General features: G+C 39.0%; 1 protein-coding gene across 1 annotated transcript in view; it reads right to left on the bottom strand.

The window, feature by feature from the left end:
* Nucleotides 1-9,111, bottom strand: part of ZNF81 (zinc finger protein 81) — a 60,029-nt gene extending 50,918 nt beyond the window's left edge. Inside the window, exons 1-2 of the mRNA XM_019632532.1 lie at nucleotides 9,021-9,111; nucleotides 1,757-2,004 (exon numbers count right to left, since the gene is read on the bottom strand). Of these exons, the coding sequence (XP_019488077.1) occupies nucleotides 1,757-1,831 (75 nt within the window). The 5' untranslated portion in view covers nucleotides 1,832-2,004; nucleotides 9,021-9,111. The remainder of the gene's footprint in view (nucleotides 1-1,756; nucleotides 2,005-9,020) is intronic.
* Nucleotides 9,112-27,412: the final 18,301 nt, after the last annotated feature.

Raw genomic sequence — 27,412 nt, 5'->3', positions numbered from 1 at the left:
GACAGCAACTTGTCTGTTCCCCTTCCCCCAATTCCCCAGCACTGTTCCCATCCCCCCAATTCCCCAATAAAAATCTTTAAAAAATAAAATAAAATAAAAATATATAACAGCATTAATGAGAGACAAAGATTTGGAAGATAAAGTTTTCAAAAACAAACTAGAAAGGAGAAAGAAATGGAATTCAGTAGAACAAATAATTTTTTTAAAACGAAGTTCAACAACTAATAAGAGTTTTTTGAAAAGCAGAGAAAATGTATGGGTGAGTAGAAAAGGACTAGACTGAAATCAGGCTTTTTAAATTCTGCACAAAAATGCTTTCCAACCTAGAATCCTATATCCAGCCAAAAAGATAAATTTAGCGTCAGGAACAAATAAATATAATTCCATGACATTTATTACTTTTCTTTTCTATAAATATATTTCTACAATTATATGTATTAAATAAATATATTTTTGCATGACATTTTCAGACATGTAAGGTTTCATAAAATCTACCTGTCATGCATCTATTCTCAAGAATAGAGGAGAGGATGTGTGCCCACAAATGAGGGGGTAAATCAAGAAAGAGGAAGACACAGGATCCAGAAAACAGGAAGGAAGGCACAGGATCCCCAGGAAAGGGAATCTGACACAAGACAGATGAAAAGAATTTCCTGAGGGATGACAAAGGGAAGACACCAAGACAGTAGCTATATGTAAAGCTGAGAGAGCAACCAGACCAGCCTTCAGCAAGTCAAGAAGTTCCAGGAGAGACTTCTTCAGAGAAAAGACACTGATGCCCAGAGTTCTGACCAGCCCCACCCTATTACTAGCTGTGTGAACTTGGGCCAAATAGTTTTGCTCTATGTCCCAGTTTTCCCCTCTGTAAAATGGGAATAACAACGGCACCTACTTCTCGAGGTTGTTATGAAGATGAGTTAGTATATGTTGTGCGCACATAACAGTGTTGGGCACATAGTAAACATTATATAAGTGTTTATAATTATTGTCACTATGATTTTACCTACAATGTTTGAATATACAGAGAGGAGATTTAAACAACTGGGAAGAATTTGGAGTTGAATTATTGATATGTATATAGTAAAGCAAAGAAATGACTAAACTAGAAAATTGTTAATTCCAGGGAAAAGAAAGAGTTGTACAAGAATGGTAATTACAGCATGGATACCACATGACTCAACTATAAACAGTCACAATAATAAACACTAACAGTGGATCTGATCAAAACAATGATATTTATATACAAATATGTATGTGAGTGGGGGTGTATGGAAAAGCTAAATCTTTGTCTTCTATAGTGGAAAGGCAATAGATAATGTCCAAAAGCAAAAATTAAAAACAATAACATCTATTAAAAAGATTAAGAGTGCTTCCCTCTAGGAAGCTGGAATCTGGGAGAAACAAAGTACAGAAGAGCCATTTTTTTAAAGAAGACTTGAAGAACTATTTGACACCTTTTACCTTGTATAAATAAAACTAAAAACTAATTTTAAATTACAAAGAGGCAAAGAATATTTACGAAAATACATGAAAATGATAAAGGGCTATGAACCTAAATGTTTCAAAAAATGTTAAATCCATAAGCTAAGATAAATGAATCAGCAATGGACAAGAGAAGGATATTAACACAAGGGAAGTGAATGACCAATAAAAATCCCAATTATGCTGCCTGGTTAAAAAAAAAGTCACACAAATTAATATAATGAGATGCTATCTTTCATTCTGGATGAATTCCTGCCTTCTTCCTCCTCCTTACCTCACAGGAGTTGTCACGTCTTCCTCCTGCAGTCAGGGCCAGGGACCACTGGGGAGAGCTCTGATTGGCTGGCATGCTCCTGTTGGGCCTGAGCTCTTGGAGTCTCTTGATGACAACTCTGCTCTTCTGAGAAGCCTAAGGCCAGGTGAGGTCCATGAACTCAACCAGAGCTGCTGGGGTGGGAAGGAAAATCCTGCACCCTTCACTGTGGGATCTGGTCCCAGGGCTCCACAGAGACTCCAAGAAACCTGGAAAGACAGTGTCCACATGGTCAGTCATTCAGCATTCACCCAAACAATGCTTCTTGGGGGAACCAAAGTACACTTCACAGCTTTGGATACTGTGGGGTAGACACAGTCCAGTCAATACCTATTCTAGTTATTCATCAAAATGAAATATAAGTGAGACCATAGATTTAGAATAAAATGAATATAAAAGCTTAAACTCTAGCTCTGTCAACTCTTAGCTATGACAATATGAAAATGTTTCTTCAGTGGTTTTTTTTTCGAAATACATCAAAACTATTTATCTCAAAGGATTATTAAAATTAAATGAGATGATGTTTGTTTGGCATTTAGAACCAGACTGGCCCAGGTAAACTTTTGATTCATATTAGCAAGTATTGCTATAAAAAGAAATCATGTGATGTGCAGAAGCAGGTACCTCATTTAATTTGCACAACAATCCTGTCATCTATGGGTTGCTGTAATTATTATTTCATTCTATGCATACAGTAACAGAGATTTAGTTGTTATTATGTTAAACCCAGTCTACCTGACCTCAAGGTTCACATTCTCAGCACTATACCACATGGGTACCTTTTATGTGGTAGACTCAAAACAAATGTGGTTCTGTTTCATAGATGCTGAAAATGTGACACTGATTTGAGTATCTGTGTAATATAAAGAGGAACTTATTTAAGACAACAAAAGTAAGTGATGGGATAAAGAGAAAGCAAGAAAGTAACATAAATAAAGAGTTAAATAAAAGACATGAACAAGTTAAATTTTATTTTTTTATTTTTTATTTTTTTTAGATATACAAGTTAAGTTTAATTTAGTCAGCAATGCAGATTTAGCATAGGTTATGATTCAGCAAATTTGTGTTCTATTGAAAGTCCTGTCAATCGGTGTTATTGTACTTGAGTCATTGCACCCTCGGTAATAGGTTAGTTCTGTCTGTCTAAGATTGGGTCATGTTAGAAGAAGTGAATTTCTGCATGTAGAATGGGAGCTTTACATGAAACGATAGTATCCATGTTTTCCCATTGTTTTCTTTCAAATGAAGACGTGTACGCTGTATGGCAACTGCAGATTCAGTTCTGCAGGCCTAGGGGACAGGAGAGCAGATGTGAGCTCTGAGCCAAGCCTTCTGAGAAACAGTGTCTTATTTGGGTATACATGAACTGCATGAAACGCAGGACAGAGGACGGACAGGAAATGTCCCCAAGACTCTGCCAGGAGTGACAATGAAAGCTTTCATCAAATGTGGAGCCTGGTCATGAAGACGAGAGCTGGCTGAGAGTGCAGACTGAGTGTGCCCAGGCACAGCTCCTGTGAATGGCAGGCGGGGCAGTGGCCAGGCTGCTGTCTTTCCCTGGAAGGGATCACCTGGGGTGGTGTCACTCAGCAGAGAGAAATTGTTCCATAGAGTTAAGAAGGTCTCAACTCCTAGATTAAGAATCACGTTTGGACATTTTGGTGTCCAAGGGACATATCATAGCTTTGTACTTATTTAATGAGTGTAAGAAGTCACTTTACCCCAAACTGGGTGATCTTATCTTGGTTCTTGGAGAGAACAGAGCTGCTCTGTGCTTCTGTGTTTGAAAGTTGTATCACAGATCCTTGCAGGCTTCCATGAACAAGTTAAATTTTAAACATAAAGATGATGAACCAGGGCCAGCTAAGTGGCACGATGGTTAAGAACTGGCTTAGGACGCCAGAGGGCCCCGGTTCGGATCCCACATATGAGGGCCAGTGACACTGCCCTCTACAGCTAAGATGCTGAACAACAGCTCAACCTGGAGCTGGGCTGCCATGAGTCGCCGGCGACGGCGTAGGCTGCAGCCCCTGTGGCAGTGGGTTGCCATGGGCTACCGTGTGTAGCCAGCAGCCAGCGTGAGCGGCCAGCAGCCGCAGTGAGCGGCCGTCCAGAAGCCGGCGACTGATCTGCCTCACCCGGGAAGAGCACAATGATGGTGCCAACTTGGGCCAGTGAAGCAACGTCCTCCACAACTAGACTGAAGAACAAAACGACAGCAACTTGTCTGTTCCCCTTCCCCCCCAATTCCCCAGCACTGTTTCCATCCCCCCAATTCCCCAATAAAAATCTTAAAAAATAAAAAAGATGATGAACCAAAAAAAAAAGAGAGAGAGAGAGAACATGTTTTCTTTTCTTATGCCCATAGAACTTTTACAAAATTCCATCATATAACTTGTCCACAAAGAAAATCTGGTAGATGTTTTAATGTTGGGAATTAACAGGCTACATTCTCTGATCATAGTGTGAGATGTTCAACTCATTAGTCATTAAGGAAATGCAAATCAAAATCAAAATTTTCCATTCATTAAGATAGCTAAAGTAAGAAAAAAATACAATAACAAGTGTTGGTAAGATGTGAATAAATTGGAGCTCTCATACACTGCTGGTAGAATTGTAAAATGATGCAGCCATTCTGAAAAACAGTTCGGCAGTTCCTCAAAATGTTACCCATAGAGTCACCAATATGATCCAGCAATTCCATTCCTTGGGTATTTACCCAAGAAAAAGAAAAACACATGTCTACTCCAAAACTTGTACACAAATATTCACAGAAGTATTACTCACAGTAGCTATAAATTAGAAACCACCTAAACATTTATCAACTGATGGATGGGTAAACAAAATTTGGTATATCCATACAATTGGATATTATTTGGCAATAAAAAAGAAGTACTGATATAAGTTACATTAATGAACCTTGAAATCATTATCTTATGTGAAAGATGCCAGTCACAGAACCACATATTTTATGATTCCATTTATGTGAGATGTCCAGAATAGGCAAATACATAAAGACAGAAAATTGATTAGTAGTTTCCTAGGGCTGAGGGTGTAGAGGTGGCATGAATGGTGAATGTCTGCTAATATGTACAATGTTTCTTTCTGGAGCATTGAAAATGTTCTAAAAGTAGACTGTGGTGATGATTGCACAATTTTGTGAATGTACTAAAAACCACTGAATTGTATACCTTAAATGGGTAAATTTTATAGTCTTGGAATATATCTAACCAAATATGTTTTATATACCTAAGTAAGTCTGTTTTAAAAGAAAAGAAATAATTTCCTAAATAACCCAGGACTAAAGTAGGAAATCAATACAGAAGCTACACAATTTTCACCAGAAGTCATGGAATACACTGAAGTTATATAGAGAGTGAAATTTACTTTAAATAGCTTTATTTTTAATTAAAAATAAATATAACAAAAAGAGCTATGTATGCAACCTAAAACATTAGAAGTAGAAAAAACAAAAATTAAGTAATCCCCAAAAGAAAGTAGTAATTAATGAAAATTAAATCTTAAATAAATCAAATAATTACAACAATAAGGTGTTTAAAGAAAACAAAGAGCTGGATGTTTGAGATGACCAATGTTATAGATTATGCCCTAGCAAACCAGATAAAAGAGGAGAAAAAATACACACACACACACACACACACACACACACACGGTGCCAAATATATATATACACATTTTAAGAAAGGAAAACTATTAAAATCATAATACTCAATATGTACTGATAACAAAAGATGAACACAAGTCACATTTGACTTCTGCAATTACAAAAGGTGCTAAAAGTGGTTACCATCAGCGTCCAGACACTTTTGATTATGGCGAACTATTGCTTGAGCAACATTGACCCAAGTGTCCATCTGTATACATTTTTCTTGGCATCCCTGGTATATAAAAAATGAAAGAGGAAAAATCTTTCCCAGATAGGGCAGTGATTCAAAGTAGTTATTGTGGAATATTGTGTATAACTGTATAACAACATACTTTAATACTCATGTGAAACAGGTGCTTCCCTAGAAAACTGTAAATTAATAAAGTTAATAAAGGAAAGAACAGATAGAACAATGAATATAGAAGAAACCAGGAAAAAATGATGTAGCACAATAAATACAAAGACTCTGAAAGGTACAAAAGAAAGGCAGACAGCCCACAGACCTCAGGGCCTAGGGAACAACACAGTGGTGAGCTACCTGGGTTTCATTTCCCCTCCCATATCTCACAGACAGGGTACTGAAGAAACTTAAAACAGTCAACAGGCACAGGCCAAAAAGCTCTGAGAAAATCCTACTACCCTTAATTAAAGGATCAAGAAAAGCGTAGCCTAACTGAACATACCCACCCTACTCCAGCCAAACACTAATAGAATGCACATTCTCTTCAAGCACCCATGTAACATTCTCCAAGACATACCAAACCCAGGGTCATAAAACAAACCTCAACAAATTGAAATCATACAGCATATGTTCTTTGATTATAATAGCACTGAACTAGAAATCAATAACAAAAAAATAACAGGAAAATCTCCAAACACTTGGGAATTAAACAACACATTTATATATAATCCATGGATCAAAGAGGAAATCTCAATGGAAATTAAAAAGCAATGAATGATGGGGATGTGAAATACAGTACAGGAAATATAATCAATAATGCTGTAAAGATTATGTAGGGTGTCAGATGGTTACTGTGCTTATCAGGGGGATCACTTCATAGATTATATAAATACCTAACCACTGCACTGTACACCTGAAACTAATATATAATATTGAATATCAACTATAATTTTATATATATACACACACACACACACACACACACACACACACACACACACACACATATGGAGAGAGAGAGAGAGAGCCAAAAAAAATGTATATACATTTTAAGAAAGGAAAACTATTAAAATTGTAATACTCAATATATACCAATAACAAAAGATGAATACAAGTCACATTTGACTTCTGCAATTACAAGAGTTGCTCAAAGTGGTTACTGTCAGTGTAATTTTAACAGATTTTTCCTTTTTTAAAATGTGTATACATTTTTCTGGCACCCTCAGTGTGTGTGTATGTATACACACACAAACACACACACGAGTGTGTATATAGTAACAGAACGTAAAGTAAAACATAGGGAATATAGTCAATGGTATTGTAATAGCTATGTATGATGTGAGATGGGTAGTAGACTTGGCGGGGTTATCACTTTGTGAGGGGTGTAAATGTCTAACGGTTATGTTGTTTTGTACACCTGAAACTAATAAAATAAATAATAATAAAATAAAAAGTAATGAATGAAAATGAAAATACAACATACTGAAATTAGTGGGGCATAGATAAAGCAGTGATGAAAGGGAAATTTCTATTAATAAATGGTTACATTAGACAAGAATTAAGGTCTTAAATCAATAATCTAAGCTCGCACCTCAAGAAACTAGAAAAAGAGCAAAGTAAACCCAAGACAAGCAGAAGGAAGGAAGTAATAAACATAAGAGCGGAAACCAATGAAATTGAACACCGAAAAACAATAGAGAAAATCAATGAAACCAAAAGCTGTTTCTTTGAGAATGTCAATAATATTAGTAATCCTGTAGCAAGATTGTCGATAATATTGGTAATCCTGTAGCAAGATTGAATAAAAAGAGAAGACACAAATTACCAATATCAGATATGAAACAGGAGGTATAACTAGAGATCCTGCAGCCATTAAAAGGAAAAATAAGGGAATACCACACGCAACTTTATGCACATAAATCCAGCAATGTGGATGAAATGGTCCAATTCCTCACAAAACACAAACACCCACAACTCACCCACTAGTAAATAGATACTCTGAAAAGTCATTAAATAGATAATCTAAACAGTCATATAACTACTACAGAAATTGAAGACATAATCAAAAAGATTCCAAAAGGAAATTTCCAGGCCCAGATGGTTTCACTGGAGAATTCTACCAAATAGTTAAAGAAAAATTAGCATAATTCTACACAATCTCTCCCAGAAAATAAAAGAGAACACTTCCCAGCTCATTCTATGATGCCAGTATTACCCTAATACTAAAATCAGGCAAAGACAGAACAAAAAAGGAAAAGTGTAGACCAATATCTCTCATGAACCTAGACACAAAAATCCTCAAAAGAAGTATTAACTAACCAATTCCTGCAATATATACAAAGAATTATATACCACAACCAAGTGAGATTTACTTCAGGAATATAAGGCTGGTTCAATATTAAAAAATCAATTAGTGCATTCACCCATCTTAACAGGATAAAGAAAAAAAGTCACAAGATCAAACAAATTTATACAGTACTGACAAAATTCAACACCTAATCATGATTAAAAGACACACAGATCAATGGAACAAAATACAGAACCTAGAAATAGCCCCACAAAGTATGGCCAATTTAAAAAAATTATTCATTTATTTTTTTCAGGTACAGTTGATAGTCAACATTATATCAGTTTCAGGTGTACAGCGCAGTGGTTAGGCATTTATACAACCTATGTAGTGATTCCCCCCATTATAGTCTAGTACCCACCTGGCACTACATAGTAATGGCCAGTTTATTTTTGACAAAGGTGCAAAACAAATCAACAGAAGGATAGTCTTTTCAACAAATGGTGCTTCAGTAATTGGACATTCAAAGAAATGAACCTCAATCTGAGGCTCACACTTCATACAAAACTTAACTCAAATGGATTATGAACAGCAGGAAGAAGAAATGGACAAATACAGATCACAGCAGAAAATTTCTCTCTCCTCTCTCCGGAATAGAAGCAGACAAAAAAAAAAGAGTACAAATCTTGTATGACACAACTGACAACTAAACAAGTAAATATTATTGTCGAGTTATATATGGAACATTTATAAAAATTCACATACTAGGCCATGAATCCCTTCATAATTCAAGAAATGAGCTTCACGCAGACATTCTTCGGACCACAGAAAACTAAGGTTAGAAATCCACTAAAAAGATAAACTTTTGGATACTGAAAACGCACTTCTAAATAACTCATGGGCAATAGAAAAATTTTCAACTCTTAAAAAACACTCAGAGCATAATGCACCAAACCTTGCGGGTCTTAGTATGAAGTTCAAGGCATTGATATGAGAAAAGAGAAAAGCCTGCAAAATAATGAGCGAATCTTCCAACGACAGCTAGACAATCGAGTCTATCACTGACCACACAGAATTCCCCGACACTCACCCTCTCGGAGGCTGCATCGTCTCGACCTGCCTCCGGCGGAGCACTGAAATCCTTCCTGACACCTATTAAACCGCCGTTGAGAACCTCAGCCGCTTCCGGTCACCACCCCTAGCACCGCCCTTTCTCGGTGTTTGGGGTTTTGCACGAAGGGGGCGTGGTTTAGAACATGCGCAAAACCACATTTGAAGCCTCTGACGGCCAAGAGTCAACATGGAGTTGTACGGAGTCAGTTCTTTGGGTTATTCCGTGCCCCTCGGCAGCGTGGTCAGGCGGGGAACATGGCCGTGCCCATTTCGTGCTTCCCTATGAGGTGCGCCATGTTGGAGGAATGTCCATCCCGTACTGAAGATGAGGAAGCCTCTACAGTCACAGAGCCGAGCAGAGGAGCTATCACACAGGTGGCGGGGAGCAGGGCTGAGGACGTTTCTCTGAGTGGGCTTTCTGGAGGATGAATCTTTTGATCCGTACTCTGTAAATCTGTGTACTAATGTTCAGAGAAGCTGAGGGGCCTCTGGAAAGACCCAGAAGTGCCAGTGACTGTCATCTCCTGGCAGATACCACAGGATGAGAAAGGGGAGACGTCAGATTGGTTATAGGCCTCTTCTGGAACATACTACAAGCAAAAAAGGGGAAGACATCAGCGATGTGCAAGGCCGCCTAGAATATAGCACTGGAGAAAAACGGGGAGAAATCAGTTTTAGCTTCCCCTCTGCTGTGCTTGTGGCGATTGGCCCTGGGGTTTGAATGCTCCCGTAGTCTACATTATTTCCCACTCCAGCTACTCCAGCTAAAATAAAAGTACCAATAATAATTTTTTATCTTTCCTTAACCTAATGCGATATGTCAATATAAATGCTCTCAGTCCAGTCACATCCACTCTGGGCCTCAGTTTAGCAATCTGGAATGTGAGAGTGTCTTGCTCCAATCAGCCTAAGACCATCTGGGACTAATTTGTAGTTTGACAGATCCATCAATCAATAAGGGAGACCACACACCAGAGGAACGGTGGGGTGCCTCAGTAAACAAAGGAAAAGATAGGGTTATAGGATTCTGAGGAATGGTGAAGTTCAGATGAAATGTAAATAAAGCAGTGTTTTGATAAGCTCAAAGCAAACCAGTCTGTATGGGCACTGCAAAGTGAACCCAGAGTCCTGCTTCCTTGGAAACAATAAAGTTAAGATAGATGTAGAATGTTGTATCTAGATACTCCTTATCTCTGCGCCAGGGTTGGAAATCATGGCTGCTTCTTTGTGACTAAGTGACTTAGAATATCCAGCAAGAGTGGGATGCTTCTTCATTCATACATTTCAAACAGCAGTTTCTGATAGTCTGCGATTGTAGAGAACAAAGTTTCTCAGTGACTAAGAGAGCAGTGTCACTCATAGTAGGAGTTCTTTATGGTTGCAGCATGTCCTTGGGATAAATAATGTTTCCTGTTCATTTTGTATCTGACTTTAATCTGTATCTGTTCTCCCAGCCTGATGAATGGCAGGGCCGATTTTTACAGTCTGACCTAATTTTTGCTTTCTTAGAGTGTTGGACTCTAATTATCCCAGATTCTCTTTCTAACCTTATAACCCTGCTCTAGGTGTTTGTTGAATAAACAAATGAAAGAAGAAATGGAATCAATGGAAGCACATTTGGCATACATATACCTCTAATAGAGTGTCAGGAATCATTGTTGCTATTGTTGAGTGTCATAATAGTACTAGGTTATATTAAAAAAATATATATCTGTTAGACCATTTCAGAAAAGAAGGGAAGATAGAGCCAATAAATAAATATATGAAGAGATGTTCAAAGTCATTAGTGATCAGAGAAATGCAAATCAAGATATGTGGAGATGACATTTTACACCCATTCAATTTGCAAAAATTTAAGTCTGACAATACTAATTACTGGGGAGGGTGTGCACCCATGGGATCTTTCTGCCCTGTTTAAGGAATGTAAATCAGTGAAACCACTTTAGAAAATAGTTGGCATTCCCTCATACAGTGACTATTTGTATACCTTACAATCCAGCCGGTCCACTCTTAGAAATATATCCAAGAGAAACACTTGCACATTAAACCTGGGGTATGCATGGCATCCTGTACACAACAGCAAAACCTGGAAACAAAAATATGCTCATCAACAGGAGTTAAAATGAATGAACTAGAACAATACCCAACAAGATGGATGACTATTAAGAGGTAAAATCCTGTGATTCCTGAAAGATTATATAAAGCATAACACACTTCTATAAAACACTTATATAAAATTAAATTCTATTAATATAAAGAACATGAACTACTTTGGATTTTGTGTAGTTGCAATAAAATTATATAAAAAGGGAATAAAAATTGATGAACTTGGGATTCAGTATATGTTTACCTCAATTGAGGAGAGGCAAGGCAATGAATTGGGGGAACATACAAATAGATGGATATTGTCAAGACCCTTCCATTTCTTTTAGGTGATAGGTGCAGAAGTGCTAATTATATTATTAAAACTAACTGAATATTTCAATTAATTGGGAAAATTTCATTGTTTGTTAGATAAATATCATAGTGTAAAAAGAGAAAGTCTGCATGGAGAAAAGTGCTGTCCCTTCCTTGAATGGGGCAAGAAAATCTTTGGCCCCAGACAAGAGACGCCACCCAGTGGTAAGACGAGCAAGGAGCCAAGAGCTTTATGGCCTTGACACTCACTGAGGCCCCTGCCATATACAAGGTGTGATCAAACAATACTGTGAATCTTGATGCCAAGTGTCATCCAACCGAAAGGCAGGGATCTTCAGTACAGGAAGTGGCGCGTCAAACCTTAGTAACAGTGTGTGACAAGTTTCAACCTGTTTGGTGCAATTAGTCGGGTATGAGCTATGGTTGAGAGAAGGTATGTTTTAAAGTGTGCTATAAATCATGGCTCATGAACAATGCATGAAATTTTGCTTCGAACTGCAAAAAAAGTGCTAAAGAAACACACACACAAAAAAGGCAGCCATGACAGTGCAACTAAAGACATTCTCGAGAGAGAACTTCCAGAACTGCTTCAGAAAGTGGCAAGAATGATGGGATACGTGTGTTCAAAACGGGAGGGAGTATTTTGAGGGGGATTAATGGCAATGTGTCTTTTACTGTAATAAATTTCATTTAAACATTCATCATAGTTTCTGATCACACCTCATATGTTCTGGCTCCATGGCTGACTCCATCATGCCACTCACATATCTGCTCAAATGTCTTTTCTTCACATATCTTTCTTCCTTGACCTACCCCACCACTGTAGCACCTTGCCATGCCTTAGTTTTCTTCATAGCCTTCCTTTCTATCAGAAATTATTCATTTACTGTTTGCTTATTTACTTGTTCATGCTGATAGTACAGTGATTTTTGCTTCTCACATATGTGGAGTAATCAGCTGCTTTATTTCTGGTATCTTTACCACACTTATAGAGAGCAGCAAAACACACACACACTGGATCCATTTTCTTAAAAGATTAGTTATTCCCTCCAAAAGACTCTGCAGGCATCCATCTCTGTATGACACAACTAATTATAAAATTGATTTGGCATGAGTAATGCAGGAAATACTAAATAGATGGAGAACTTATAAGTATATAAGACTCTATTTGTTCCTTCATCAAATGTTTATTGATCACCAGTCAATGTCCTTGGTACTTAATGTTTAGTAAAACAAAAAAGCCCCCAAATCCCTAGCTTGTAGACCCGGCATCCTAGTGGGGAAGAGAGCAAATAAACATTGTTTATGAAAAGGTGTTAACTGCTAAAGGAGGGTGGATGGGGCAGAGTGATGTAAGTTGAAAATTCGGGGGGCTGCCACTTTAAATGGGAAAATCAGTGTCTCCTTTTATCCTTTTACACCCTACCACTGATTGTCCTGCAACCTGGACAGACTTCATATCATTTCACCCATATACTTAGGTATAAATCTCTAACATATGACAGCACTTCGCTTCTTTTTTCTTTTTCTTTGTTTTCCTCTTTTTAAACAAAAAAGATTTTATTGGGGAACTGGGGGAGGGAAACAAACAAGTTGCTGTCTTTTTGTTCTTCAGTCTAGTTGTGGATGACATCGTTTCAGTGGCCCACGTTGGTATTATCATTGCGCTCTTCCTGGGTGAGGCAGTTGCTCGCAGGCCATCGGACAGCCCGCTCACGGTGGCTCACAGCAGCCCACTGCAGCAGGGGCTGCAACCTACGCCGTTGCTGGCGACTCACGGCAGCCCAGCTCCAGATTGAGCTGTGGTTCACCATCTTAGCTGTAGAGGGCACAGCGTCACTGGCCCTCATGTGGAATCTGAACCAGGGCCCTGCTGCTCAGAGCTGGCTTCCCAAGCAAACTCTTAACCAATGTGCCACTCAGCTGGCCTCTCTCCTTCTTTTAATATAACCACAGTACCATCATCACACCCAACAAAAGTAATGATAATGCTGGAAACATTTTCAGACATGAATGTGTGCTAGCAAACTTCCACAGATTCAATTTCTTCTTTAATTTGTTCACTCAACAAAAAATTATCCAATCCAAGGCTGTGGGAGAGACAGAGGACTATTCCGTAATTAGATTTCAGCCCTATACTGTCCAGAATGTTGAACTGGGGCCCAAAAAGCATGTGATTGGTCTAAGTGCACAAAGATAGAGGAATAGAGGACAACAGAGCTCAGGGTCAGGTCCTTTCAAAAAGCTTTCCTCACCTGCTGGGTCGGAGGGGCCTTCAGCTGGCATGGACTCTCCTGCCACAGTCATGGAGGGCTTCCCATAGGTGGTGTGTGGGCTGGGTTTTGAAGAATGTGTAGCAGTTTATCCATTGAAGGGATATACTGGATTCTTTTCACCTCTGCCCTGTGACATCTTCCAGAAGGGCAATGGCACCTCTGTAATTTCCATATTTGAGGTGTTAAGGAGCAGCAAACTTATTGTGGGTCAGGGTTGGAAATTTGTCCTAATGCTGAACTTGCATAATTATTACTTAGATTTTATTTTACAAGAAACTATGAATAATAAAGTATCCTAGAAGATGCTTTTATTGACACATTACATTAGAGGAAACAACCATTGACCACATCAATTTAAAACGTATTTTTATTTTTTTAATTTATTTTTATTTTTTATTGTGTCATTGGGAAATTCATGACTTGTTTTTCAATGCAAAAATGTGTCATGACTTTCCCGATGACCCAATAATTAAATTTATTGGTTGACAATGGTTAGTAAAATTACATAGGTTTCAAGTGTACAATTCTATAATACATCATCTATACATCACATTGTGTGCTCACCACCCAGAGTCAGTTCTCCTTCCATCACCATATATTTGACCTCCTTTACCCTCTTCCCTTATTTTTATTGATACCTGTTATTACTTCAGTTAAGTCGACTTGGCTAGTGTGGGGGATGATTGAGATTATGGGCACGTTTAGGTCCTCACTTCACTGCCTCAGCTCGGTGGGACTGGACGCTACCACTCCTACTTCTCTGCCCTCTCTCCTCCTGTTATCTCCCATGACGAGCCCTTACCACTTTCCTAGAGCATCCTTTCAAGAACACTCCATAGTATCACCCAAGGGCGGGGGGAGGGGTGTTCCATCGTGACATTTCTCCTCTCTCCTCCAGTGGTATCTCCCAAACTCTAGTCTTACTCTTTTCATTCGCAACGGGCTCCCCATCAACCCTGTGTCTTATTATTAGGTACAGGTGTGTATATTTTTTTGGACTTAGGCTCTAGAAGTTGAGCTCCAGAGCCTAACTCCAAAAATGCCTATCCACCAGGAAGTTGACCCAAAGAAGGGCAGGCCACCTCTTCCCAGGGCAGCCCCACTGTTCTGCTGCATGAGGCAGGAGGCAACAGCTTCTTCCACTGTACAGCTTGGACACCTTTCCAAGATGGCAGTGCCCACAGAGGAGCGCCGTTTGGGTACAGCCATATGCCGAGCCCCAAAAGCAGCAGATGGCAAGGGAACTGTCGCAGACGCTGGTGACTGTGCCCTGTTGATTGCGGAACGCAGCTTCGCAGGTGCTTTTGAGCGTACGCATCAGACACCCCGTCTCCCGCCAGGTAGACACCGCAGCATTAGAGGTCAGAACTCGAAAGGGAAGCGGTTCTCAGGACCCAGGGGTTAGTGCCTGAGCCGCGCTGTGGTAATTTTTGAAGTGGTTGGCTACCCAGGTATTATGGGCTGAGCGATGGGCCGGTGAGGTGAGACGGGATTTGGGTCGACGGTGGGATTTACGTGGATTTAATGATGGGGTCTTTCACATTGGATGCTTAGCTAATTATGAGTCAGCCTTTTCTTTTTTAATTAAAGCATTAAGGCCATATATTTCCATCTAAGACCCAAAAGATGTGTTTTATTGTATTATCATTATTGTTCATGTCTAAGTAGTATTTTTAAATTTGTTAGGATTTTTTCATTTCACTCATCATTTTGAAGTGCATTTCTATTTGCAACAAACAGTACTACTGTTATTGATTTCTAACCTAATTTCTCAGTGGTCACATAAGTGAATTGTGTCATGAACATTCCTTGAAATCTGTGGAGACTTGCCGAGTGGCAAAGTCCTTTGTATCTTCCCATGAATGCTTCATCTATTGCGTCAAAAGAATGTGATCTCCAACTGTGAATTGTGTTGTTCAAAGCTTGTATACCCTCTCTGAATTTTTTTTCACTTACTAACTCTGTATAGGGCAGCGTGATGGTGATTTGTGCATTTCTCTTTGCTTGTGTCAACTTTTGTTGTATTTGAACCTTATTATTAGGTACAGGTGTGTATATTTTTTAAATAGACATTGTCAGTGACTCTCAAAAATGTGTATATATATATATATATATATATATATATCATGTATGTATATATTATATATACAATACATATAATACTGTTGCCTTACAGCCTCATCCTCGACTGCCCCCCCCACCAGTCCCTGACCTAACAAGGTCACGAGGGAGTGTCTCAGAAAACTGAGACCCGGTGGAATGATTGATATTGGTAAAGCTTCCTCAAGGGAGTGTCCTGGAAAACTGGGACCCGGCGGAATGATGTCAGTTATCTCCCTTAGTTCATGGCTGCAGCAGCAGCTGCACCACCCTGGGGGTTGTGTGTGTAGGAATACAAAGGCACAGCATGTGTTGGAGTACAATGGGGCTGGTTGATGGAAACTGGCCTTAGGGCACTTATCACACGGACTTTAGAAAGAAAGTTTCTTTACTCTTTTGAAGTTTCTCAATAAAAGCCACACGTTGGCCCCATTCGGCACTCAGTTCCAGAGAGAGAACTGCAGTCCCCTGGCCTCGTGTCTTAAATCTATCTTTGTCTCTTTGTGTTTCTTTAACCCTTTGCCATCCCCTCTGTCTCCTCACTGCCTGTGCTGAGCAGGACATGGCATAATACATGTATGTGTATATATACATGAATGTATAAGAAATATTCCCACCAGCAATGTATAAATACCCCATTTTCCCAAATCCTCTCCAGCACTGGATGATGTTGTTCTTTTTCATTTTTTAACACTCTGAGGGCTGAATAATTATATATAGTTTTTCTGTTTTACTTTTTCCACCTAATAGTGAGGTTAAGCATCTTTTCCAGTTAATTGGGTATTTAGATTCCTTCTGTGCATTTTCATATCCTTTGTCCCTTCCTCCTCTCTCCCCTGGCTTTTACATAATAAACTTTCCTGGACTCCCTCACTGAGCATTACTAGTGTCATGTTTATTCCCATACATATTAAGATCAATTTCTGGACATTTTCTTGTATTTACTAGTTTATTTATCCCTGTTTTGATTTCATTAGTTTTCATTCTTAGTTTTAACATCTGCTAGTCCAGGGGTCGGCAAACTTTTGAGACAGAAAAGCCACCATGGGCCAGCAAACCGCCACCATGGGCCAGCTCACGAGCCACTTGCGGCTCTTTGGGTACGTACATGTGGCTCTGAAGTAAAATTGAAAATGAAAATAAAACTATCATAGTTTCACTTAAAAAAATTTTAAAGGATATTATTCATAATGGTGATTATGTAAACATTTATTTATGGTTCTCGAATAATTTTTAAATTGTTGTGAGGGATAGGATTGGCTCTTCCAGGAATCAGCAAACTGTTGAGATGGAACGTACCCAAACAGCCAATGTGGCTCGCGAGCCACAGTTTGCCGACCCCTGTGCTAGTCCAAGCACCCTCTCAGTATTCCTTTACATACCGTATTTCCCCATTTATAAGACGCACCCTTTTTCGAAAAATTTGGGGTCCAAAAACTGGGTGCATCTTATATATATAGTCATGGGATGTGGAGTATAGTGTGGGAGTGGAGTCAATGGAATTGTAAAAGATATGTATGATATCACGGGGGGGGGTTAGTGGGGCGGCAGATTTAACCTTCACTTTGAGGGGTAAAAAGTATAACTATTGCACTATGTTGTACACCTGAAACTAATAAATAAATAAATAAAGATAGATTAAAAACGAAACACTGTGTTTTTCGATTACACTCATATATCTTTATGAATAAATGTTTTCAGATTTTGGGGGTAGATACCCATAGTTAAATGGCCATATTATCCAAAGCAATATACAGATTTAATGAAATCCCCATCAAAATCCCAATGGCGTTTTTTTAAAGAAATAGAACAAATAATCATCACATTTATATGGAATCACAAAAGACCCCGAATAGCCAAAGCAATCCTAAGAAAAGAGAGGCTGGAGGTATCACACTCCTTGACTGCAGCTTGTACTACAAAGCAACAATAATCAAAACAGCATGGTCTTGGCAGAAAAAAAAAAAGACACACAGACCAATGGAATAGAACTGAAAACCCAGAAATAAACCCACATACATATGGGCAGATGATTTTTTATAAAGGAGCCAAAAACATACAATGGAGAAAAGAAAGCCTCTTTAATAAATGGTGCTGGGAAAATTGGAAAGCCACATGCAAAAAAATGAAACTAGACTGATACCTGTCACCATATACTCAAATTAACTCAAAATGGATCAAAGGCCTAAAAACGTAAGACCTGAAACAATAAACTGCATAGAAGAAAGCATAGGTACTAAACTTATGGACCTTGGGTTCAAAGAGTGTTTAATGAATTTGGCCTCAAAAGCAAAGGAAGTAAAAGCTAAAATAACTGAAGGGGACTATATCAAACTAAAAAGTTCTGCACAGCAAAAGAAACCATCAACAAAACAAAGAGGCAACCAACCAAATGGGAGAAGATATTTGCAAACAATGCCTCCAATAAGAGGCTAATATCCAAAATACAAGTATATAAAGAAACCAGTCACATTTCCTTCCTCTTATGATTATACACACGCTTACATACATATGTATCTTGTGGTCCTCAAAATATCTTGTGATATCAGGCGATTGTGTGTATGTGTGTATCCATTGTTTTGCCTTTTGAGATCTCACTTCTGAATCAATTTTCCTTTATTTAGAATACTTCTTTGAATGTTTTCTTCAAATATGGTAAATTGATAGAACACTTTTCAAATTATTTCATGTCTAAAACTGTCCTTCTTGGGCACTGACTGAGAATAGTATCTTTGGGAGGGATATAGAATCCATACATTGCAGTCCTGTTCTGTAGATGTTAAATAACTCTGGCTTCCATTGTTGTAAGTGATAAGTCTGAGGCTGGGAGGACCCTGTCGGGGAGGATCAGTGATTTAGGACTATGGTTCTCACTCCTCACAATGCAGAATCTGTTGTGGAATTTTCACAAGTACAGATGCCTTGACCCACAGGCACTCTGTTACATTTATTCAGGAGCATAAGCATTTTTAGAAAATCTCAGTTTGATTCCAATGTGCAGGCAGAGTTAGGAACCACTGATTTCAGGCCTAATGGTATCCGTGATGGAGGGTCCTGCTGGAGTTCCTAATTTGTCAGCAGTGAATATGCATTTGAGGGAGCTCTTAGGAAACAGTACCTGGGCATATTTTGGGAAAGTGATTGCATCTCTGTAGGAATCATTGATAGTAGGAGTTAGTGATTAAGGCCCGTGCAAGATAATGACTGAAGAGCCAGTGTGGTCAGTGAGTGATTGACCAAGAAGAAGGCCTTGGAGCTTTGGCAGCGGGAGACTTTGGGGGGTCATATTTTGAAAATACCTGGGATCAGTAATTTTGGACCCTATGGGTATTAGGAATTGTGGTCATGTGGAGCCAGTTTATTGGGACCTGGAAGGTCAGCAGCTGGCCTCTCCTTTGGTCAGTTTTAGATACTATAAGGATCAGTGATTGTTTGGTCAGATGAATGATTGGATTTCTCGTATGGGTATTATTGGGATCCTTGTTGGGATTATTTGAGGAGCCTTTGAAAGCCAGGCTAGTTACCTTCTCAGAAAGGTAATTTGCAATCTGTTTGAATTAATGTTAACAGCCTGTGCCATGTCAATGTTTGATTAGTATTTCAATAGCACCCTGTATTTGATGTGGTTCAGTCATTGGTGGCTTCTGCTGTCAACCAGAGGTGGCAGTGATGTGGTCTCAGGAATCTGGGGCCTGTGGTGACGAATTATCTATAGGCTAGAGTAGACCAAGGATTGGGCATTTGATGTAATATTACATAGTGGCTGAGTGTGAATTTTGGAACCAATAGGTCTGGGTTGAAGCCTGTCTTTCCATTTGCTAGCTTTGTGACATAGGTACATGTGACTTAAAATTCCTAAGCCTCTGTTTGCTTATCTGTAAAATAGGCTGAGTAATAACAGTAAAAACTAATTGTCAGAGCTGTGAAAATTAAATAAGGTGCCTGATATGTGCCTTTTAATAACAGTAATTGCTAATATTTCTTCACTGCTTACCTGTACAGTATCATCTCATGTACTTTTCATCACTCTTTAAGACAGGCATATTCATCCTTGTTTTGGAACCTCTATCCAAAAGTAACTACTTCATACTCTCCCAGCTAAAATGTGAGAGAGCTGGGACTCAAACCTTCAGCAATTTTAGCCCAAATTTTCTAATTTTTCCTATATTTCACCATGTCTATTAACTGAAGTTTATTTTTTCTTGAACTTTACTCCTCCACAGTATCCATCACAGTGAGCCACCCCGTGGTCCCCAGGAAGCATTTCTGGGGTGAATGTGGAGTGATGACCATGTGGACATTGTCTTTCCAGGGTTTCTTGGAGCCTCGGCAGAGTCCCTGGACCAGGCCCCATAGTGAAAGCTGCAGGACCTTCCCTCCGGCCCCAGAGGCTCTGGCTGAGTCCATCTGGCTGATGGAGGAAAGGTGGGATGGCAGGGTCAGCCCCATACCTGGGGGAGGAGGGAAGCAACTCCCTGCTGATTACAGACTCTGCAAGGTACCCTCTCACCTGTAGCCCCTCACCTCTCCAACTCTGACTTCGCAGATCTTTTCTTTGTCCCCAAAAGAACCAGAAAAGGCTCGGTCTCTGATTAATTATCATCTGGTCCTTTGTTTAGTTGCTGTTTCCATTAACCATTGGATTTAGGAGGCTTATAATAACCAGTAAACTGAACACATATGGATCTATAAAGTTAGGGTCAGGGAAAATATAGAGAGAATGAAGCAAGTCAATAACAGCATAATTAGACTGTAGATATTCACACAATGCTGGATGAATTTTAGTACCATGGATATTACAATTAAGATGCAAATTTGTATTCTTTGTGGCAGATACAGAATGAAATACAAGCAGTTACATGATTAAATTGTCCACAAGGACAGGGTGACAATTCCTCTGTGGTAGAGATTTTCTGGTATGGGATATTCAAAAGATTTTTGATAAATAGTCATATAAATTGCTATATAAGGGCTCTATTCATAATTATGCTGTGATAGCTGGTATAAACTTGGACATATAGTCAGCTTCATAATAGAAAAACAATGTCATTTATAGCAACCCCATCTTGTGTGTAGCACTGTGTTGGCTTTGGCTGTCTTCTAAAGCTGGGCTTGGCAAACTTTTTCTGTAAAGGGCCAGATAGTAAATATTTTAGGCTTTGCGGGTCATACAGTCTCTGTTACTACTCAGCTTTACTTTTGTAGCATGAGAGCAGCCATAGACCATACATAAACAAATGAGTGTAGCCGCCTTCCTCTATTCTGGGGCATTCTTCAGAGGAAGCCAAAAGCCTGAGGTCAAAGCAGATTTCAGCAAATGTGTTATAACAAGCAACCAAAAGTGTGTATGAGGACATACCTTTTTGATGGTCTGACTTCATGCAAAGAGAAAAGGCTAAGTTATATATTTCAGTGGACAGGCTGAGTGTATTTCAGGAGTAGTCCCTAATAATTTTTCTCGGTCAGCCTTTTGACACAGCTTGAGTCACAGATAGATCAGAATTATAAGAGCATTAGTCATATGTATCATTGTCAATCCAGTTTTCTCCTTTTATCCCTTTGTCTTAAAAATTGTCTTAATTTTGGGGGCTGGCCGAGTGGCTCAGTTTAAGAACGTTAGCTCTGAGCAACAGGGTTGCCGGTTCAATTCCCACATGGGCCAGTGAGCTGCACCCAAGCTGAGCTGCTGCTGAGCTGCCAACAGGTGGGAGGATGGCTCAGCTGGTGAGAGCACATGCTCCTAACAACAAGGTTGCCAGTTGGACTCTTGCAGGGTTTGGTGGGCTACGCCCACCTGCAACTAGGATTGAACATGGCATGTTGAGCTGAGTGGCCACAAGCTGGTGACTGGACTTGGAGCTGAGCTAGCTGCGCCCTCCACAATTAAGATTGAAGGACAACACCTTGGCTGTTCCCCTTCCCCAATTCTCCAACACTGTTCCCCTTCCCCAATTCCCCAATAAAATCTTTTTTAAAAATTGTCTTAATTTTTGATATTACAGAACTTATCCATACTATATAATATTCAAGATATTCAGAAATGTAAAAATAGTAAAATGAACCTCCTTGTACCCATCACCCATATACAACAATTATTCACAGTTATGACCATGTGGCCAATCTTCTTTTATCTACTACTCCTGGATTATTTTAAAGCAAATCACTGAAATGATATTTTGTCTGTACTTCTTTTAGTATGTATGTCTGTTTATAATGCCATTATCACACTTAAAACATTAACAATATTTTCTTAATATCATTTGTTATCTACTTTGTATACAAATTTCCTTAATTGTCCCATAAATGTATTTTTTTTAGCTGAGCCATCCTTCCACCTGTTGGCAGTTCAGCAGCAGCTCAGTTCGGGCCGGGAATCGAATCAGCGACCCTGTTGCTCAGAGCTCGCGCTCTTGAGCAAGCTCTTAACCAACTGAGCCACTCGGTTGGTCCTCCAAATGTCTTTTTAACTAGAATTTGAATTGAAATAATTGTGGATTCACATGCAATTGTACCCTTTACCCAGTAACTTAGTCTGTTCAGACTGCTCTATAACAGAATACCATTGACTGGATGACTCAAATAACAGAAATTTCTTTCTCACAATTCTGGTAGCTGGAAAGTCCAAGATCAAGGTGCAGGCAGATCCAGTGTCTGGTGAGGGCCTGCTTCCTGGTTTGCAGATGGTGGTCTTCTTGTTGTAGCCTCACATAGAGAAGAGCAGAGAGCACAAAGAAGCTTTTGTGTTTCTCCTTATAAGGGCATGAATCTCATTCATGAGGGCTCTACCCTCATGGCATAAATCATCTCCCAAAGACCGTGTCTCCTAATACCATTACCTTGGGGGTTAGGATTTAACATGAATTTGGGGGACATAGACATTCAATTCATAGCTCCCAGTTTCCCCCAATTATAACATTTTACAAAACTATAATCCGACATCACAACCAGGATATCGACTTTGATACTGATCTTCCCAGTTTTATTTATATTCATTTGTGTGTTTGTGTATTTAGTTTTATACAATTTTATGACACATATATTGGGTTGTCGGAAAAGTCATGACATATTTTTTCTATGTTTTTCGTTGCAAAAATGCGTCATGACTTTTCCGACAACCCAATAGGTTTGTATATCCACTACCACAGTGAAGACAGAACAGTTCCATCACAGGGAACCTTGGTGTTGCACTTTTATAACCACACTCGCTCTCCTACCCCTTTCTCTAACCCTCAGCAACTGCTTATCTTGTCACCATTTTTAAAAATTTTGTCATTTCAAAAATGTATTAGGAGGTGGGGCCTCCTGAAGACAGGTGAGAGGTGGCTGTCAGGAAAAAAATAACAGCTGAAATATTTCCACATAATTCAAAACTATATACCCAAATATCCAAGAATCAACAAATCTCAAGCACAAGAAACCTGAGAAAACTACACTTAGACACATAATAATCAAATTGCTCAAAACAAGTGATAAAGAGAAAATCTTAAAAACAGCCAGAGAAAAAAAGACATAAGTGCACAGGATAAAGATAAGGATGAAAGCAGTTTTCTTTTTTTTTAATTAAAATTTATTGAGGTGAAAATGGTTAGTAAAGTTACATAGGTTTCAGGTGTATAATTCTGTAATACATCATCTATATATCACATTGTGTGTTCACTATCCAGAGTCAGTTCTTCTTCCATCACCATGTATTTGACCCCCATTTACCCTCATCTACCACCTTCCCTCTGGTAGCCACTAAACTGTTATCTTTTGTCTATGAGTTTTTGTTTCTTTGTTTGTCTTTTTCCTTTGTTGCTTTCAGTTTTACATCCCACATATGAGTGAAATTGTATGGTTCTTGACTTTTTCTGTGTGGCTTATTTCACTTAGCATAATACTCACAAGATCAATCGATTTTGTCGCAAATAGCACCATTTCATCTTTTCTTATGGCAGAGTAGTATTCCATTGTGCATATATACCACATCTTCTTTATCCAATCATCTATCAAAGGACACGTTGGTTGTTTCCATGTCTTGGCCACTGTAAATAAAGCTGCAATGAACACTGGAGCACATATATCTTTATGGATCAATGTTTTCAGATTTTTCGGGTAGATACCCAGGAGAGGGATTGCTAGATCATATGGTAATTCTATTCTTAATTTTTTGAGGAACCTCCACACTGCCTAATTACCTTAATCCCAACAGGCCTTCTCCAAGGCACATTGTATTGAAGCTGTCAAAAATTAATGTCAAAGAAAGAATCCTCAAGGCAGCCAGGCAAAAGAAGACAGTAACCTACAAAGGAAAGCCCATTAGATTATCATCAGATTTTTCAGCAGAAATTCTAAAAGCCAGGAGGGAGTGCAATCAAATATTCAAATTAATGAAAGAGAAAAATTATGAACCAACAGTAATATGTCCAGCAAAGATATCCTTTAAATATGAAAGAGGAATAAAGACCTTTCCAGACACAGAAGCTGAGGGAATTTTCTAACACACGACCTGCATTACAAGACATACTGAAGGAGACTATTCAACCTGAAACAGTTTTCTTGTCACTAACAAAGCAGGAAATAGTGGAGCAAGATCTTTACTGAAATTAACAACAACAAACCTTCAACCTAAAATTCTTTACCTACAAAATTATTTTTTTAACTAAAGACATTTTTCAGACATACAAAAGCTTAAAGGATTCATCACTAGCTGACCTGCACTACAAGAAATGTTAAAGGATGTCCTTCAGGTAGAAGGCAAATGATTTTAGATGGAACCTAGACCTACATAAAGGATTGAAGAGCACCAGAAATGGTAACTTCATGGTTAAATATATTTTTTCCTTATTATTTAAATCTCTTCAAAAGATAATCAACTATTCTAAATTAAAATAACAGTGAATCATGCCATTTATATTGGGTTGTCAGAAAAGTCATGATGCCTTTTTGCAACAAAAAACAGAAAAACATGTCATGACTGTTCTGACAACCCAATAATATATGTAAATTAAAGTGTGTGATAACAATGGCACATGGGAGGAGACATGGAAATATGCTGTTGTAAAGTTCTTGAATTATACATGAAGTGGTATAATATCATTTTATTGTAACTGACAAATTAATGATATGAATACTATAAACTAAAACCACTAAAATACAACAAGAAAGTATTAAAGCTCTTAAACCAAATAAAGAATATAAAATGGAATTATAAAAAGTGCTTAATTCAAAATAAGACAGAAATAAAGGAAAACAAGAACAAAGAACAGATAGAACAGGGAGAAAACAAATAGCCATGTGGTAGTTTTAAGCACAATCACATCTATAATGATATTCAAAGTAAATGGCCTAAATACTGCAAATAAATGCAGGGATTTTCTGATTAGATAAAAAAAACAAGATGCAACTATATGCTGCCTGCAAGAAATTTACTTTAAATATAAAGAAAAAACTAAAAGGATGGGAAAACATGTATCATGCTACACTAATCTAAAAACCCAAACTAATCCTAAATGTTTATGCATATAAATAAGTTTCAAAATATATGAAGCAAAAACTGAGAGAATTTGGCGGGCCAGGTGGCCCGTTGGTTAGGAGTTGGCTTGGGACGCCAGCTCTGAGCAGCATGGCTCTGGTTCCACATGAGGGCCAGTGACGCTGCGCCCTCTACAGCTAAGATGGTGAACAACAGCTCAACCTGGAGCTGGGCTGCTGTGAGTCACCGTCGACAGCTTAGGCTGCAGTGGGGCTGGGCGGCAGCGGACATGAGCTTCCGTGAGCTGCTGTGAGCCGCTGTCAAATGGCCGGCAAGCGACTGCCTCAGAAGAGCGCAATGATAATACCAACATGGGCCAGTGAAGCGACGTCCTCCACAACTAGACTGAAGAACAAAAGGACAGCAACTTGTCTGTTCCCCTTCCCCAATCCCCCCACCCCCCAAAAAAACTGATAGATAAAATTGCTAGAAGAATTAGGGCAACAAATATTTATAATTGGAGATTTCAATAATACTCTCAATTTCTATAAATTTCTTAGAATGCCATTTACAATTGCATTAAAAATACCGAATACTTAGGGAAAAATATAACAAAGATGTGTAAGACCTGTATGCTAAAAAACAGGAAACATTGTTGAGAGAACTTAAGAATCTTTTTTTTTAAAGGACTTCTTTTTTTTTTTTTAATTGGGGAATTGGGAGGATGGGAACAGTGCTGGGGAATTGGGGGAAGGGGAACAGACAAGTTGCTGTCCTTTTGTTCTTCAATCTAGTTGTGGAGGACATTGCTTCACTGGCCCAAGTTGGCACCATCATTGCACTCTTCCCGGGCGAGGCAGATCAGTTGCCCGTTTCTGGACGGCAGCTCACAGTGGCTGCTGGCCGCTCACACTGGCTGCTGGCTACACACGGTAGCCCATGGCAACCCACTGCCACAGAGGCTGCAGCCTACACCATCGCTGGCGACTCACGGCAGCGCAGCTCCAGGTTGAGCTGTTGTTCAGCATCTTAGCTGTGGAGGGCAGTGTCACTGGCCCTCACATGTGGGATCCGAACCGGGGCCCTCTGGCGTCCCGAGCCAGCTCTTAACCATCGCGCCACTCGGCCGGCCCAGAACTTAAGAATCTTTAAAGATGTAAATAAATGTACAGATATATACTTGTTATGGATCAGCAAATGCAATACTGTATTCTTGTCAGTTCTTCCTCAATTGATCTAGGCATTCAACACAATCCCAAAAATAATCTCACCAGGCTTTTTTTAAATTTTTTTCGGTAGAAATTGATTAAGTTAAATCAATCTAAAATTTATATGGAAATTCAAAAGACCCACAATAGCCCAAACAAGTTTGAATAAGAGGAACAAAGTTGCCTGACTTACACTACCTGACCTCAAGACATATAAAGCTACAGTAATCAAGACCGACAAATGGAGGGTGCATAAATGGCCCCACATACATGTGTCCATTTTTGACAAAGATGCAAAAATACATTATTGTACTTTGTGTACATTTTGTACTATTTTCATAGAAAAACTAAATTCTTTCCAAAAACTGGACGTGCATTTGCAAAACAATGTACATAAACTTGGATCTATACTTTATACCATACACAAAAGTTAACTCAAAATAGATCATGGACCTAAATGTAAGACCTAAAATTACAAACTTCTGCAAGAAAAGGAAATTATTTGTGACTTTAAGTCAGCAAAGCTTTATTAGATATTACACCAAAAAAAGTATGTCCCATAAAAGAACAAATTGACATTTACACCCCTCATAAAGTGTATTGTTTTGTACACCTGAAACTAATTTTTTTTAAAAAGAGGGAAAGGGCCGTGGCTCAGTTGGTTAAGAGCTCGCTCAAGAGTGTGAGCTCTGGGCCGGCCGAGTGGCGCGATGGTTAAGAACTAGCTTGGGACACCAGAGGTCCCCGGTTCGGGTCCCACATATGAGGGCCATTGACACTGCCCTTCACAGCTAAGATGCTGAACAACTGCTCAACCTGGAGCTGGGCTTCCGAGAGTCGCCGGCGACGGCGTAGTCTGCAGCCCCTGTGGCAGTGGGTTGCCATGGGCTACTGTGTGTAGCCAGCAGCCAGC

This window comes from Hipposideros armiger, unplaced genomic scaffold (assembly GCF_001890085.2).
Source record: "Hipposideros armiger isolate ML-2016 unplaced genomic scaffold, ASM189008v1 scaffold_1151, whole genome shotgun sequence".
NCBI classification, from domain to species: Eukaryota; Metazoa; Chordata; class Mammalia; order Chiroptera; family Hipposideridae; genus Hipposideros; species Hipposideros armiger.
The sequence above is the reverse complement of the archived record's forward strand: the minus strand, read 5'-3'. Positions and strand labels throughout refer to the sequence as shown.